General features: G+C 46.4%; 2 protein-coding genes across 2 annotated transcripts in view; both read right to left on the minus strand.

The window, feature by feature from the left end:
• Positions 1-15,847, minus strand: part of LOC119379211 (eukaryotic translation initiation factor 2-alpha kinase 3) — a 423,415-nt gene that overhangs the window by 227,528 nt on the left and 180,040 nt on the right. The window lies entirely within an intron of this gene.
• The window catches only part of LOC119379208 (ubiquitin thioesterase trabid), a 110,786-nt gene that overhangs the window by 4,373 nt on the left and 90,566 nt on the right, over positions 1-15,847 (minus strand). The window contains exons 9-10 of the mRNA XM_037648428.2: positions 13,679-13,923; positions 5,472-5,695 (exon numbers count right to left, since the gene is read on the minus strand). Of these exons, the coding sequence (XP_037504356.1) occupies positions 5,472-5,695; positions 13,679-13,923 (469 nt within the window). The remainder of the gene's footprint in view (positions 1-5,471; positions 5,696-13,678; positions 13,924-15,847) is intronic.

Here is a 15,847-nt window from a genome sequence, read left to right on the forward strand (position 1 = left end):
GTTGTTACTCATGAATAAACCATGTGTACATAACAACACAAATGATTTTTTGTTACTTTATTGTCACCCTAAAAAAATTACATTTTTTTTCTAAATAAATTCACCTGAAGAATTTAAATCAGCAATTAAAAAAAATTGATCCTGGGGGTCGCATTTGGCAAAAACGTTCGACCCTCAAAATATTATGTGCATTGAATGCAAAAGCAGCGCAGAGCACACAAAGACACGGAGTAGACTGGGGCAGCACATTTGGCCACGTCGACTATATCGGCGTCCATGTCACGCAACATTTTCGCATGACATCATCTATTGGACACGAGTTTTCTTGCCATGGGATGTTAACGCCGATGCTTGCCAGATGCTAGATTTTCCGCTCAATGGGGTCATGCATTAAAAGTAACGTATCACTGTGGCTGCACCTTAACAGTAATTCATAGTATGCAGCATGGAAATCATAGAAAGTCTAGCTCATTGTTGTCAGGCTAGCCACTTCTCACATATGCAAGTATCCATGGTAGCTTGTGTCAACAAATAACCAATAAATTATGGCACCAATAAAAAACTAAACTGAACATCAATTCACACACAAACAAATGCTGTACAGTGCACATGATTTCTGCACAAAGATACCAAAAACCTCCATAATTTCAGTCAATCACAGTACACCAGAGGAGTTCCAGTACAACATATGAACAGTGGGAACCTAATATGCAGGAACCACATTATAAACTTGGGAAATAATAAATTGTTCATTATATCATTAAACAATATTGTTAGTCCAAAATGAATGCTGATGATTACTGTAACAAGTGAGCCTGATACTACAAATCCCCATAAAACCAGAGGAAAAAACTTAACTAGGGCAGTTTGAGTGACCTTCTTTTACTACCAGAACATGCCCTCCCCTGCCAAGCACCATGCTAAAATTTCAGCTGTGCTATAAGTAAAATAGTGATGTACCGCCAAATTTGGCAAATCAGTTCTGTGAAAGCCCACAGAAGGTTCATGAAAGGAAGATATATTTTCATCCACCAATTTGCAGCATGAAGCTTTAATGAAATCCATATGGAATACAGCAGACTCTTGTTAAATGGAACCTGAAGGGACCAGGAAAATGTGTTCCGTTTAACAGGAGTTCCGTTTACCGAGGGACAGATGAACAGGGATGCACAATTCAAGTACAAAACCAATCGTGTTAGAGACAGTTGTTCCACTTAAAGGCCAACTCCGGCGATTTTTTGGCCATGTCAAAGTAATGGTGCTTTTATGTTCCTGAGACGCTCCTGTTACGGGCCCGATAGCAGAAATACTCGGCAAATTGGAAAATAATTTTAAATAAGCAAAAAAGCGCGACACCGAAACCGAAACCCAACCGAGTGTACTGTCTACGTATGACGTAGACGATGTTATGAACAAACCGGAAGTCGTGCAAGGCATGTCGGTCACGCCGGCACGGAGTATGAAAACTGTGACAGCCGGGACGACCAGCGAAGCGCCGGCAAAACCAACGCTGTCTGTCGCCTTGTGCACGGGAGACGCTCGCTGTAGCGGCCAAAGCGCCGAAGTTAGCAGTGCCCTCGGCTGCGTCACTTCCGCCGCCTTCCCAATACTGACGTCACAGACGCAATGTTGCCAATAATTGTGGGAAGCCAGGAGGGCGTTTGCAAACAATCTTTAAAATTCATTTGCAAACAATCTGCGCTTGTCTCAAGCCAGATTGGCATAAATGGCGGAAACGTGCAAAGGAATGTACCCAGCGAATTTCATTGAGATCCATCGACCTCGAAAAATCGCCGGAGTTGGCCTTTAAGCAGCAGTTCCGTTTAAGAGATTTCCATTTACCGAGAGTCTGCTGTATTTAAAAAGGCCTCACAATTGACGAAAAATTCATGCCGATTCACGATGTGTATGGATTTCCTTGCAGATTCATGCTGCAAACAGGTGGATGAATATTTTTTTAGGCTTGTGTGAATACAGTCGACGTCCGATTTCCCGGACGCCCGAAATTCCGGACATGCCTGATTTCCCGGACTCATCTGTGGCACCGTCAAGTTCCCCATAGAGTCAATGTATTAAAAAGTCCGAAATTCCGGACGCTTATAGCCTTCGCCATCCGATTTCCCGGACTTTTTTACTGTTAACAGCCGACCCAAAGTCATCACGGACGCCGCAATTTTGGCTGTTTTCATATCCTCGAACCCACCATACTCGCATCGCAGGTGTGGCCAGCAGCACCGCCGCACCGCGCCGCGAACCATCGATGCCGTAACTGCCGTAACCTCGAAACCGCACGTGTCAATCCGTTGCCAGCCGTAGCTTAGCCAAGCCAAACCTCACTGTGTTCGTTCACGTGTTGTTCTGTCAGCTCTGCGGTCGTGTCTGCGGTTGATCGTTTGCTGCTGCGCGCTATCTTCAGTGATCACGTTTCCCGACCTTCAGCATCCACCGAGTTCCTAGCTGTTTCGTGCTGCGCTTTTCGTCGAGCGACGAGCTGTTGACCTCAGGTCTGCCGTCGGCATGCTAGCGGAATCGTGGAAGGAGGTTACGCAAGAGACTCTGCGGAACTGTTTTCACCACGCGGGCTTCACACTCGACGCCGAGACGGCCGTCTCGCCCTAAGTGGACAGCGTGTGTGACGAACAGCCATCCGCAGACGTTGCCTTCGACGATCTGTGCGCTGCCGGCGTGTCGATTCCAGCCGGGATAACCTTTGAGGGCTTCGCCGACGCTGACAAAGAACTCGAGCTATGTGCGGAGTTGACCGATGATGAAATCATTCGTCAAGTTACGGAAGATTCCGATGACTCCGACACCGAGAACGAAGAGCCAGCTCCTACACAGCCAACGAGCTCGGAGTTGACGCGAGCACTGATGACACTGTCATCGGTGTAGAGCGGCAACATGACGTTGACTGAAATTGAGGCAGACATGATCGCGGGCAAGCGGAACGCCGTGCAAAAGAAAATAAGCGACTTCTTTGCGCCCAAGTGCTGACCTATGAGGTAGCGCCGGCCACGTCGTCTTTTTTTTTTTTTATATATATAAACGGCTCTTTTCAGAGCCACCTAAACGATGCATTCGCTGAATTGCAATGGGAATCTTGTACTCCGTCTGTGACCCTCTCCGTCAGCGAAAAATACCTACCAAAAAGGTGCGTTTTCACGTGCATTCGTTTTTCCGGACTGCCCGATTTTCCGGACGTTTTCGCGGTCCCTTGAGGGTCCGGGAAATCGGACGCCGACTGTATTCGAGAAGTGTGAATATTTGAACAAATATTACACTATTCGAATTCGCTTCGAAACAAATTTAAATTAGTCAAAATCTTGAAGTATTTGAAATGAACGAATTGACATACAAAAACCGCATGTAACCCCCTGTCAAGGTGGTTTCACTGCAGTGCAGGGGTGCTGTACCGTGAATACATTTTTCCAGGGGAAATCCGCACTGCCGCAAAGCCCCACAATTCAAGGTTAAATGAACAAATTACCTTCACATCGATTCATCATTTTTTAAGTTTAAAAGCTCGTTATACTGGTTTATATGCTCTAAGTAAAGTAAATTTTAAAGCTTGACGTATTTTACAGGCTATCACTTGCATTCTACCGAAAGTCAAATCCTGCTACTATACAAAGTTGCTTCCACTTCCCTTTGAACCAAAAAGAATGACATTTGCAAATGCCTTGTTTGAATTATAAAAAATAATGTGCAGGTTAGTTGGGTCATGACAAATAAGCTCATTTTTCTTTATAATATGCCATATGTACTAGTATTCGAATTTGATTCGAAATTATTCGACCAAATCACTATTCGCTTCGAACCTAAAATGTACTATTCGCACAAGCCTACTATTTTTCTTTCTCCTGCCACTAAGTTTGCTGTGCATTTTTGGCAAATCTTTAAATTCATTACTAGTGCAACTTATTGCTTTCGATTGTAACCCCTGCAGTTTACACTGAAATACAAAAAACAGTGAATGTTGTGGGAATCGAGCGCGCCCTTCCCTTTGGCGCCTCGTTCCCCAGCTAGCGCGCGTGATGGCCCCGCGCGGCTCGAGCGCCGGGAACCGCCGTTAATCGGCAGACCACGGCGGCAGCGCCAGGCCTCTTTGTCTGGTACGAGCCATGCGTCGACCTCTCGGCGCGCGGGCACGCGTCCGGGCATGCCTCGACATGCTCACATGCTCACGCCACCAAGCTAGCTTACGTCACTGCGCAACGCCTGTCCTCATTGGCCGCCAGTGACAACCCCCTTCCCCCTTGAGCTCGCTTCTGTCTGGCGCGAGCTTGCCCGCGTCAGATGCTCTCAGGCTAGCACGGGAGGTTGACGCGCTGCGCTAGCAGGCGGCTTCTCGTTCGTGCGCTCGACCGCTGCCCTTTGTGTGGTAGTCTTAGCGCCGCTGGAAAGCGTACTCGATCGGTCTTGCGGAGTTTCCCTTACGGCCTGCAAGCCTGTGACTGTCGTACTGTGCTGCATCTTGGGTTAATAAACCCGTGTTGTTTGTTGACCTCCTGCCTCGAGTGCCTTTTCTGCGCCGTGCCGGAGAATCGACGAACCCGGCCGTAGAGCCTTTGTTCGCTGCGGCAGTGGAGAACGTCGCGTCCCTTGCCAGTCACCTCGTAGGGTAAGCGTCTCGCAAACCTATCTCCACAATGTCTCCAAACACAGCTTAGAAGTTATGCTTGCTGTTTAATATGTCTGACTACTCATCTGGTATTATTAACCTATTGCAACAACTACAAAGGCACTGAAAACAAAACTCACTGTCAACCGCACCATCTGTTTTGAGCTTTTGCACAATGCCACTGTACCTTTGGCACAGCTGAAATAGAGCCAGAGAGAACAGGCCTTTTCCAAAAAAAACCCTTCACATCACCTGCTATTGAGAAAGAAGGCCAGAATGCAAGCAATACTGATGCACTTAGGCATCAGTTTTATGATGACAAAGCTCACATGGAAACGCTATGAAGCGCACATAAAACTGTAGGCTGCAGGACAAAAAACAAACAAACAAAAAATAGTCCGACAATCATATTTTTTTATGTTGATCCCTGTATGCCATGCCTAATCAGGTGTCCGTAAACATTCGTAACTTTTTTTTTAGCACAAACAAGATGACACAAAAAGAAAACGGGACAAGAAGGTGCTTTGTCGCCCTTAACCCATCTCCTTTCTTTTGGAACCTTATACCAAAAAGTTATGAATATGCACCAACTAGCCCATGATTGCATTCAGCTCATGATCCCTGCTTTCCAATTTCTACAAAGACCATTCCTTCATTTTCAAAATCCTTGCCAATTTTAAAATTATCATATTTTGGCAAATAAGTATGTCACCTAGTGGCCAGTTGTATTACTAATATGCCCATTATCTCCTCTTCTACATGTACAAGCCTGGTTGCTATTATGTCCCAAGTTTTCTGTCAAGACACACACTGTTCACCTCATAGCACAGTGGCAAGAGGCCTGACTGACCTCTCCCTGAGTGAGGAAGTGCAGCGGCAACAGCTGACGGTCAGCTGTCATCAGAGGAAGGAAGGCCACCTGCAGGTCATCCCGCGTATTAGCTCCAGCACCACAAATCACTTCAGGCTCTGGTTCCATGGGCACCAGGGCTGAGAAATGACCACGTGTGTAGCCAAGTGCAATAGGGGACTTCCAGCAGAAACTTGGCTCCCACAGGAGAGGGATGTAGATGCCTGATGGGGTGAAGGAGAAATAACAGGTTTTTGCTGGTCAAGCCAAAGAGGCAAGCAAAGAACACTGGAAGATGTAGTCGCTAGCATTGTGAAAATTAGCGGTGTGTGAATACTAAAATTTTCTAATAGTGGATATGTGTGCATTGTTAAAAAGCTGCGAAACAGGAAGCAACAATAGCAGAACTCGTTGCTGGGCAAGTTGGTACATTACTTTGAATAAACTAGACGCTGGACCACTACCAGAAGAAAGAAGAGACAGGAGAAACAGAAGGGACGCTTTCATCTTTTCCTTCTTCTGGTAGTGGTTCAGCATCTAGTTTACTTAAAGTATTAATAGCTTTTAGCATTACTCTTAAAATAAATTAACAAAACTGCATTTCATTAGGCTGCAGCACACATCAAAGGTACTTCTGATAATACACGCAAAAGAAATTATACAAAAAGACCCACTGCTTAACATGACCACAAGGTAAGCACTCTGTATGTGCTGTAACAACACATCTGAGAGTGGGAAAGACCCTCTCCCTTGAAAGTGAGGCTGCAGGAAGCAATGTAATGCTCACGCATGGCCTTTCCATCTTCCAAGCATTTAAACACTGTTTAGGTAACATTCTTGACGGTCATTTCATTGTATCTATTTATAGAATGAGAAAGTACGACATATCCTGTGCATGAGTGCTGCAGAACGAAGGTTGGTGAAAAAGAAACTGCTCCTGTCGCATGGGAGTGCGGGAGATAAGGCTGAAACGAAACACAAAGCTAATGTATGCGTCATGCTTATTTCTCAGTTATAACAGTAAAACGTCAACAATTGCCAGGAACACAGCATAACTATGCACTAAACAGTACTATGCAGTAAACGCAAAGTACATATCTGCACATCCTTATGTGTGCCACCACTAAAGAAATAAATGCGATGACCCAGTAAATATTTGCTAGAAGTACCCACTACAAGGCATTTTCTTTTCTTTCATTTCACAAAAGCACGGAATAAATCCCAGGCTCTCTCACACGACCATGCAACAGCATGCAGTGGCGATGTAAAGGAAGATTTCAAAACTATGACTGGAAGCACACACATCATTAAAATGGCGGCAGACAGACAACTTGTGAGGCTAACTTTATGCGCATTTTGTGCTCATCTATACAGCCATCTGAGGTGAGCAAAAGCCAGAGCCACTTAATCTGCTGCCACATGGAGCCGCCCTTCAAAATGTGTGCAGCCATTGTCTGCCCACGCGCACACTTGCTACCTCGCGTGTGCGCGTTTGCTGTTGGACAGTTCTTTGTACCCGCTCTGCTTCTGACTGCGCACGGGTGCCACAGGTGCAGCGAGCATCATGTTGGGTCAATGAGGCAACAGCGAGCTGTTTTTGTTTATGTGAGCGATGCGTACTTCGTGGTGCTGCACAAAGAAGGAGACTGCAGAAAATACTGGCGCGGTGCACTCTGGTCGTTGCTCATTAAAAGCATGCAATATGCTTAAAGGGACACTAAAGGCAAATCATAATTTATGTCAGAGTGAAAGCTCAATGTATGACAACTTCTAATACGGCAATATTATCAACAGCAGTGCCCTACTTATCGAGAAATTAAGCTAAATGTATCACATGATGAGCGCCACGAGTGGGACATTTTCGAAGTGATCCCGATGACGTATGAGAGTCTGCCTACAATAAATCACTAGTAATCAAACTAGTAGCAATAAAAAAAGAACCTTCGGTGCATCAAAAGACGTAATAAAATGCTGTTTGTTCGTTTCCGTTTGATTCATGGAAAAAAGAACCTCTGTGGCGTTGCCATGGGGAACGGCGCGCGTGGTTAAAAGGTTCCGTTTTCGCCGAACGACGCTTCGCCCGGCGCCCTGCTTCGCTCACGCGGTCGCGTCTCAGTGGTAGTTTCGGGATCGCGTACTGCCGCGTGAGTTTTGCGCGCTCGTGAAAGTCGCAGGTCCACCACAGCTTCGTCGCCCTACACCGCACTGCTGGTTTCCTCGCTGCTATCGTAGTACGCAACGATGCCGGCACTACGAGCCCTCAGCAGCATACCGCGTTCATCGGGGCTCAAGTCGCTGAATTGGAGCCCAGCGTCGAGAGCCAATGACTCGTCAAGTTCTCTGTCTACATCTATTGCGGCGATTGCGGCAAGCTTCAATGGCTTCGATGGCCGTTGTTGTTGCTGTGGGTCCCGCTGCTTTCGCTCTGCTGCTACTAGTGTCGGCGGCCGCGCAGTAATGGCGGGCAATGTTGGGCACGGCAGCAGTGACGTTTGAAAGTCAGATTTCAGGCGGGTGATTTGAAGTGCGCTAACGCGATGCGGACCACTAAAACGCGATTTTATTTCAAAATAAGCACTTCCTTGGCATAAAAGTAGCACTACGAGGTTTCTGGGCCGCTATTTCAACAATCAACGCCGACTTATTATTTGCCTTTAGTGTCCCTTTAAAACAGCACTGCGCTAAGGTACGAACATACTGGCGAACACACCGCTCATCGCTCACTTGATGCCGCTTTTCTCTCTTTCTCCCACCGAGCGTCAAAGTTTTTCTCCTCTCAATCGCTCCAGGACCTATTTTTGCCTCTGCTGCCGGCTGCACGCAAGCAAACCACCAATCAGCGCCTGCTTTTCCTCTTCCTTCTCGCATGAGCCGTCGTCATGCAACTAGACATTGTTCTCCCAACACCCTATGATTTGGTTCTCCTCACCCGCGCCACCCCTCTCAGTCTTTCACGGAGAAATTGCGAGCCAGCGGGCGCGTGCGCCTCGACATGTCCACTCTTGTCTCGTGACTCTAGCGCGAGCAATGTGGACAGCGTGCTGCTGCTTGCCGCGCTAAGGTGCCGATGGGTGGGACGCCACCGTGGCACGCTTTCCACCAGTGTGCACGTACCTTTACACGCGTTGCCGAGCAGATCGCCTCAAGTGAGATTACTGATAGGCCTTTCTCTTCACTTTTTAAAAATACAGAAGGCCTTTTGCAGGAGAATGTGGCATCAGTCACACTGTGAGCTCAGGGATGCAGTTAACCCTTATACAACAAATTTTGATTGCAGTACGCACTACCGATAGTTACACCTCTTCCCACTCCCCAACTTGGAGCTCATTTCTCACTATCCTGCACCTCTGCAGTAACAGAGGTATTGCCAACACTGTTGCAGTGTAGACAAAACCAGGTGTTTCTATGCGAGTAGTGTGATAAGTCCAGTGAAGTCCACTCTTCATGCCTGATCTACAGTGAACAGCTGCTAATTTGTCAATTTGAGGCTTAACATTTCTAGCATGTTTTTATTGACCTCAACATGGTGTGCCATTCCCAGCATTGAGAGAAAAGATCATAGAGGCACAGAAGTCAAAATACTTCTGTTAAGCTGCACACACACTAACGATGCAGCCAGAGGCTCAGTTGCTTCCGAGCAATTGTCTGCACTAAGTTGAAACCCCAAACACGATTCCTCAGAGCTTTTAAGGTGTACTTCTTTTCTTAAGATAAAATAAAAAGTCTAAAAACACACATTTTTGGTCCTGAAAATGGCAGCTGTTGCCATCACAGTTGGTAAACTAAACTAATTTTTTTAAATGTAGTGTAGCTACACTTCTGCTGCATTTCCAGAAACTGGGAAAAAAAAAGTAGTAGTTTTCTGGGAGGCTTGCATCACAAGGTTGCACAACATTCACACCAAAATGATAATACAACTAACATTCACCTGTAGTACTCAGTGGATGAAAGAAAATCCCTGAATGGGTTACTCATCCTCAGCACTAAGAGGGGTAAAAACATTTTTAAAGCTAGCATTGCCAGGGTACCTAGCAAAAAAGTTGCTCACAATACATGTTTAAGGAGTAATAACCACACTTAACTTGCATAGGCCTTCTATGGTTTCACTGGGGCTGATCAGCATGGAACATGCAACATGAAAGAAGCAGCTCTACACAAGCAAAGTGCTACTGGGCGTTGGTCAGCAGCAATGCATCATTTTTACATGCACATCTTACTTAGTTTTGGTGCCAGTATAAGGGCTAGTTTACATTACAATGCCGCAAGACACTCAGCATCACTAACAAAAGTCGGACTAAAATGTGACTACTGGAATTTGATGCGATGCAACAAGTAAGAGACGTTCAGGTGTGATCATTGGCAGGGTATAGATACCAGCATTCCATTTTGCCTCACCAGACCTTTAAAAAGCTATCATGCCCAAGGAGAAAGATGTTTTTTTACTGTATTAATTCTTGATGGAAATCAGCATTTTGTGTGCCTTCATATCGGAGGACCATTTTTGGCGAAATGGGGTGTCCCCACAATACTCTGGGCATGGCACTTGTGTAGCCATAGCATTATTACACATAATGTTCATTCTTATGTTTCATTTTTTTTAGTCAGTTTCAGTATGCAGATAACAGCTTTCATCAACTATACTGTGTTACCTCTTTGTGAGTGAGGGCAGGTATGCTGTTTTGCATTGCTGCATACAGTAAAACCTCGGTAATTTGTACTCGGTTAATTGGGAATCCCGGATAATTTGTATTATTTGCGCGGTCCCAAATTTTTACATGTAAATTTAACCGGATCATTGGTGCGGCCAGTCTGCGACTTCCCGGTTAATTGGCACACTTGGCCGCGACTTCCAAGATATGCAAAGGGTGTTGCGAATCTCGGAGGCTGTAACTAAAACATGCATTTTTTTTGATGTACGGATCTCGAAGGCCATGTTTTTTTTTTTACCGGAAATATGTCGTAGACACCATGTTTTAGCAATTGCCAGGTGGCGATGCGTGCGGTTGCGATCATGATCATCATCATCTCAACAGCGATGTTAGCCACTCTAGCGAAGTGAATGTTTTGTGGAGTCTTTGTGCCATTTGGATGTCGGCTGGCGAGCATTGTGCGATTCGGTGCGACTGCTCCATTTGTCTCCTGTCTCCGCTTGAGTGTCTTCCCTGTGAATTAGTTGATTGAGGTGCGCTTGGAAGGAAGATGCCGAAGTACAAGAGCTTGTCCCTGCACGAAAAGGTGTGCTTAATTGAAGAGGCCAGCAAGTCGACGGCGTCGAAAACGGCTCTCGCCGAAAAGCACCACGTGCCTCTGTCAACGCTGTGCAACATCATCAAGAATAAGGAGAAAATTCTCGATGCTTACAGCAAGACGCACTCGTCAAAGCGTACACGAGTACGCCCGCCTACGTATGCCGACGTTGAAGCAGCTCTGATCGACTGGCTGCAGAAAGCCAACGCAGCACACCTTCCTGTGAATGGGACCATATTGCGTGAGAAGGCCAACCAGCTGGCGCTGCAACTTGGACATTCTGAGTTTAAATGCAGCAATGGATGGTTTTGCCGATTTAAGGAGCGCAACAACCTGACATTCGTGACTGTTTGTGGCTCGAGTGGCAGCGCGGATCAGTCTGTTGTCGACGGCTGGAAGCAGCACACCTTGGCTCCACTACTCGCCAAGTACGAAGCAGCAGATGTTTACAACCTTGATGAAGCTGCTCTGTTCTACAAAATGTTGCCTACGAAGACGTTCGCTTTGAAGGAGGCAGATATTAAGGGGCGGAAACAGAACAAAGATAGAATCACTGTTTTGTTTGGTGCAAGCATGTGCGGTGAGCACAAGCTGCCACTGCTTGTGATTGGGAAGACAGAAAAGCCTCGTTGTTTCAAAAATGCACGACTGCCATCCAAGGATGACCTGATCTATAAAAACAACAAGAAAGCTTGGATGACGGCTGCACTCTTTGAAGAATACGTGCGGCACCTTGACCGCAAGTTTGCGGCCACAGGGCGCAGCGTTTTGTTCGTCGTCGATAATTGCCCAGCTCACGGCGACATTCAGAACCTGCAGGCAATCAGGCTGGTCTTTCTACCCCCGAACACGACGTCGCTATCGCAGCCGATGGACCAGGGCGTCATACACCATACCAGGAAAATATATCGCTACAATCTGTTGAAGCGAATGCTCCTTTGCTATGACAACGGAAAGGAGTATAACATTGACCTCCTCGGTGGTATTTGCCTCATTGTTCACGCATGGAGGCAGGTGGAGGCCACCGTTATTCGACGGTGTTTTGAGCACACCGGTTTTGTGAAAGAAGAGGCAACCTCCGCTGAGTTTGCTGTCACCGCTGTCACTTGCCCGTTTGATGAAGAAGGGGAGACTCTCTGCGCTCGATATGAGGCTTTGCACGCGGACGAGGAGTGCACTCCAATCGGATTCTCCGAGTACGCAAATGTCGATTGCACAGTGCAGACGTGTTACGCCGACATCGACAGCGAGATAGCTGCGAGATCGACCGATTCGGCCTCTAATGTTGACAGCGATGACGAGCCCTCCCGAGCACCCCCTTTGGCGGATGTCATCGATGCCTTGAGTGTTGTGCGCAGCTTCGTCGAGTGCAACGGCGGCGAGGCTGAGATGCTGCGCCTCATTGACAGGCTGGAAAATATGACTTTCAGTGCTGGGAACTACCGAACGCGTCAGTCACGCATGGAGGAATTTTTCTCCAAGTAGGCTGACTTGCCACAATAAAGGTGTGACTTCCGTACATCACGTTTTCTGGCTGATTTCTTTGGTTTCGCGTTGTTTCGGATAATTGGGAATCCCGCTTAATTGGGATATTTTTCTCGGTCCCGAGGCCTTCGAATTAACGAGGTTTTACTGTATTTGTGCAAATCCGGTTCTCTTCTCAAGCTGCTTGTACAGCAACGAGCACGTTTAGGGTTGACATGCAAGCTATGAAGCCCTTGTACAGCGAGCATGACACTTTACTTGCGTGAACACCTTACTTGCATGAAGGTGCCATTCACAGTGCATGGTGATTATATAATAAGTGGAAGTCGTACGATTGTTCTGCACTACATTATGAAGTGCATAGCGGCTATAAAAATTTCTTGAGAAGTCGCTTGTTCACACTGTTATAAAGAGTTCCTCATCAAGAGCGATGACTTTCAAGGCTAAAAAAGACAACTGGCAGAATTGTCAATATTAGAGGTCTCAGGCAAAAGCAGTGGCGCTTATACCTTGAATAGTCCAATCTAGACTCGCTGTATGCTTTAGTTAGAAAAAGTGGATAGGTCAACTGCGGTAGTGAGGAGGCAGTCAATGGCAATCTGGAAAATTTGAAGTTTTTCATGGCAGACCGTGGATATTTTAGCCAAAAAAGACTCCGCTGCTGTTTAAAGCAGGTGAAAATAGTGAACTTTTACACAGTTGGCTCAAACTGCACTAGGCCGTAGTGAGGTGTAGACAAGTAGAATTGTAGCAAAATGGTGCAAATGACACAGTTGGACCACCACTGCAAATTGTTCAACAGTCCTGCCTTCATCCCTAAGGGGGGGAAACCCTCTAGTGTGTAGTGTGCTCCGAGTCCGCCATTGGCAAAGAAGTCGCTTCAATGGACAACACAAATGGACAAGCTTGGGCACTGCAGCCATGACATTTACCAGTAGTCACTCGGCAAATAGAACTTCATTTGTTTGGGCCTTCCACTCCCACAATGTATTCTCTTGGTGATGACGGAGATTGAACTTTCACTGAGCTTAGCACTCAAAAAAGTGAAGCTTATCCCCAGCCACTAAAACAAGAACGAAAGAGAGGAGGCAGGCTTCCAGGAAACTTGGACGAATCTTGCATTCCAGCATGCAGGTGCTAAACCTTCAGATCGGCAAGCCAATAACATGGTCTAAGCACTGTTGCATAATTCCCAGCTGCTGCATCCAGTTGCTTGTCCCACCATCCTTGCTGTTTATACATGTTTTGTAACTATGTGGCAATAAACTTCGAAACTTCGTAATGCAAAGCAACTAAACTACAGCAAACAGAAAGCACTTGCAACCCATGCTGCTGACATCTCCTGAATTATTAGCACACACAGAAAGGCACAAGAGATGATGCAAAATGATGATGTCCACTAAACAAAGCAAACACTGCATTACTTCTCAAGTGCACAACAAGAAATCACTAAAAGAGGAAAAAGGGTGGTTTGCCTTCAAAACGGGCATAGCCAAGGGCCTCGCCACGAAAGCTCTTGACATACTTGACGCCGTACACAACAATGGGACGCCGTAGCACATGAGCCAGAGTGAACACATGCATCTGCTCGAGTGCTGATCCAGGTTGTGCAGCCAGGGAAACAAGAGTTGCCCAGTCTTCCTGCCATTGTGCCTCGTCCAGCGAGAAATGCAGCAACCGAGCCTGCAGGGCCTCTGCTTCTCGCCACCGGGGATACAGCCTGTGTGTTTCAGACAGACAATCAGTGTGCGCAAGCAAAAGGGCACTGAAGTGCACCCAAGGCTTTTTAGGTAGCTCTAGTGGCATCCCTACAATGCAGCACATGGTGCTCGGCGGTGATGATTGGATGAAAATATAATGCAATGTATGTTTGCGAGCTGAACAGGAGACGAAAGATAATGTTTTCCAGCTACTGCGATTAAAACCTGCATCACAAAACAAACACAAGATAAAGTGTGCAGCAAGATGGGTTTTGCCTTGACAACAGCAGGTGGTGACACTCTTCTGTTTCTGCTGCAATCGTACTTATTTTTACATTACCACAAGTGACAAATATAGTCTATTAATGGCTAAAGAGGCACAAGTCTATCCAAAGATGCTATAGTGTTATGAAGAAACTATTTTGCTTTTTCTTTGTAACTACTGTTTTTTCTTTGTATTATTAAGTGGCTCATGTCAGGGCGGCTAGGAGCTAGGCTTGACCAACCCCAAGAATCATGCATGACTAACATGAACCGTGACAGGGGCTATTAGTGTCAACGGTGAAGGACAATCAAAGGCATCTGGCAATCTGCAGTTTAACTGCAGAGGTGACTCCTGTGTCCCTCACTGTATTTCATTCTCACATTACACACTATTCAGCTCACGTGCAGCAAGTACATGACATACAAATCAGTGTTGATGATTGGGTGAGTTGGTTTGCCATGTTTGAGCTGGTATAGCACATCATGGAAAATGAAGAAGCGGCCGCACCGGCCAAACGAACGAAGCGAGCGCTCTGTCCTTTTGTTTGGTCGGTTCAGCCATTTCTTCATTTTTCATGATGCGCTATAGGGCTGACGCGCTGGAGTTTTGAGTGCTGTGGCGGAGCCTGGTGGCGTGCGCCGAAGTTGGTTGGGTAGTCAAAAATGGACGTCGACCGGTGAGTTACACAGTTCTCACTTGCTTTGAGCGTTTTACTTAATTTTGCGCGTAGTTTTCAGACTCAAAAAGTGCTTAAAACGTACGCAGAAACTTGTCCGCTATGCCTGCAAAGCCTGACATGTTTGACGAGCGATCCCTGCTTCAAGAAACCGTGCCGAAAGCAGGCGGACCGGGCGACGGCTCTGAGCAGCGCGCGGTCCCGAAGCGCGGTCTCCGCCGTTATTGTGGCGTGGTTAATTGCCACGAACATGAGGGTAAGGATCCTAATGTGCGGTTCTACCGGTTCCCTGGAAAGCCGTACGAAGTGGAGCGACGGAACCGCTGGATACGTGCCGTGCGACGTGTGAAGTCAGTATGCGAGAAAAACGCGGTCTGCTACGTAACGTGCTGATTACTTTTCGATATATTCCCTGTGTGCAGTCCTGACGGCTTTTGTAAACTATTCATCATTGTATTGAGCATCAATGAAAGCGACGTTTCATTTATTTTTAAGAAATATTGGCTGCTGCATTGTACTACCTACACTTAAATTTTCATTGTATTACTTCACTTTGTTTTTTATTACATCACTTCTTGCTTCCTTTTGTTTTCATTGTTTACTTCAGTTGCCCTTTCTTGCTGTTTGTTTCGGTCAGAAATATTTACAGTGTGGGTGGTCGAACCATGGCAAACGTTTTCAAACGTAAAAAAAAACAACGACGAGCGTTATCTTTAAATTTGTGCAAGGTTAACACGCCACGATGAGTAAAATGAGGCGGAGGTGGCATTTCCGCTAAAAAAATCACCTTTGTACAGCAATAAAAAAAAAGCTCATATCATGATTTGATGCACTGACCACAGGATAAAGCAGTGGGGGCTCGTCTAGGTGCGGCGAAAATGTGGAAGGAAGCTCGCTATTTGTAGTGCGCCTCCTAACCCGCTAGCTCCTCGTTTTATTCCTGTACTGTGAGCCGTGCTTACAGTGGGGCGCAGAAAAGAGCGCCACTTTTAATTTCCAGACA

This window comes from Rhipicephalus sanguineus, chromosome 1, assembly GCF_013339695.2.
Source record: "Rhipicephalus sanguineus isolate Rsan-2018 chromosome 1, BIME_Rsan_1.4, whole genome shotgun sequence".
Taxonomy (NCBI): Eukaryota; Metazoa; Arthropoda; class Arachnida; order Ixodida; family Ixodidae; genus Rhipicephalus; species Rhipicephalus sanguineus.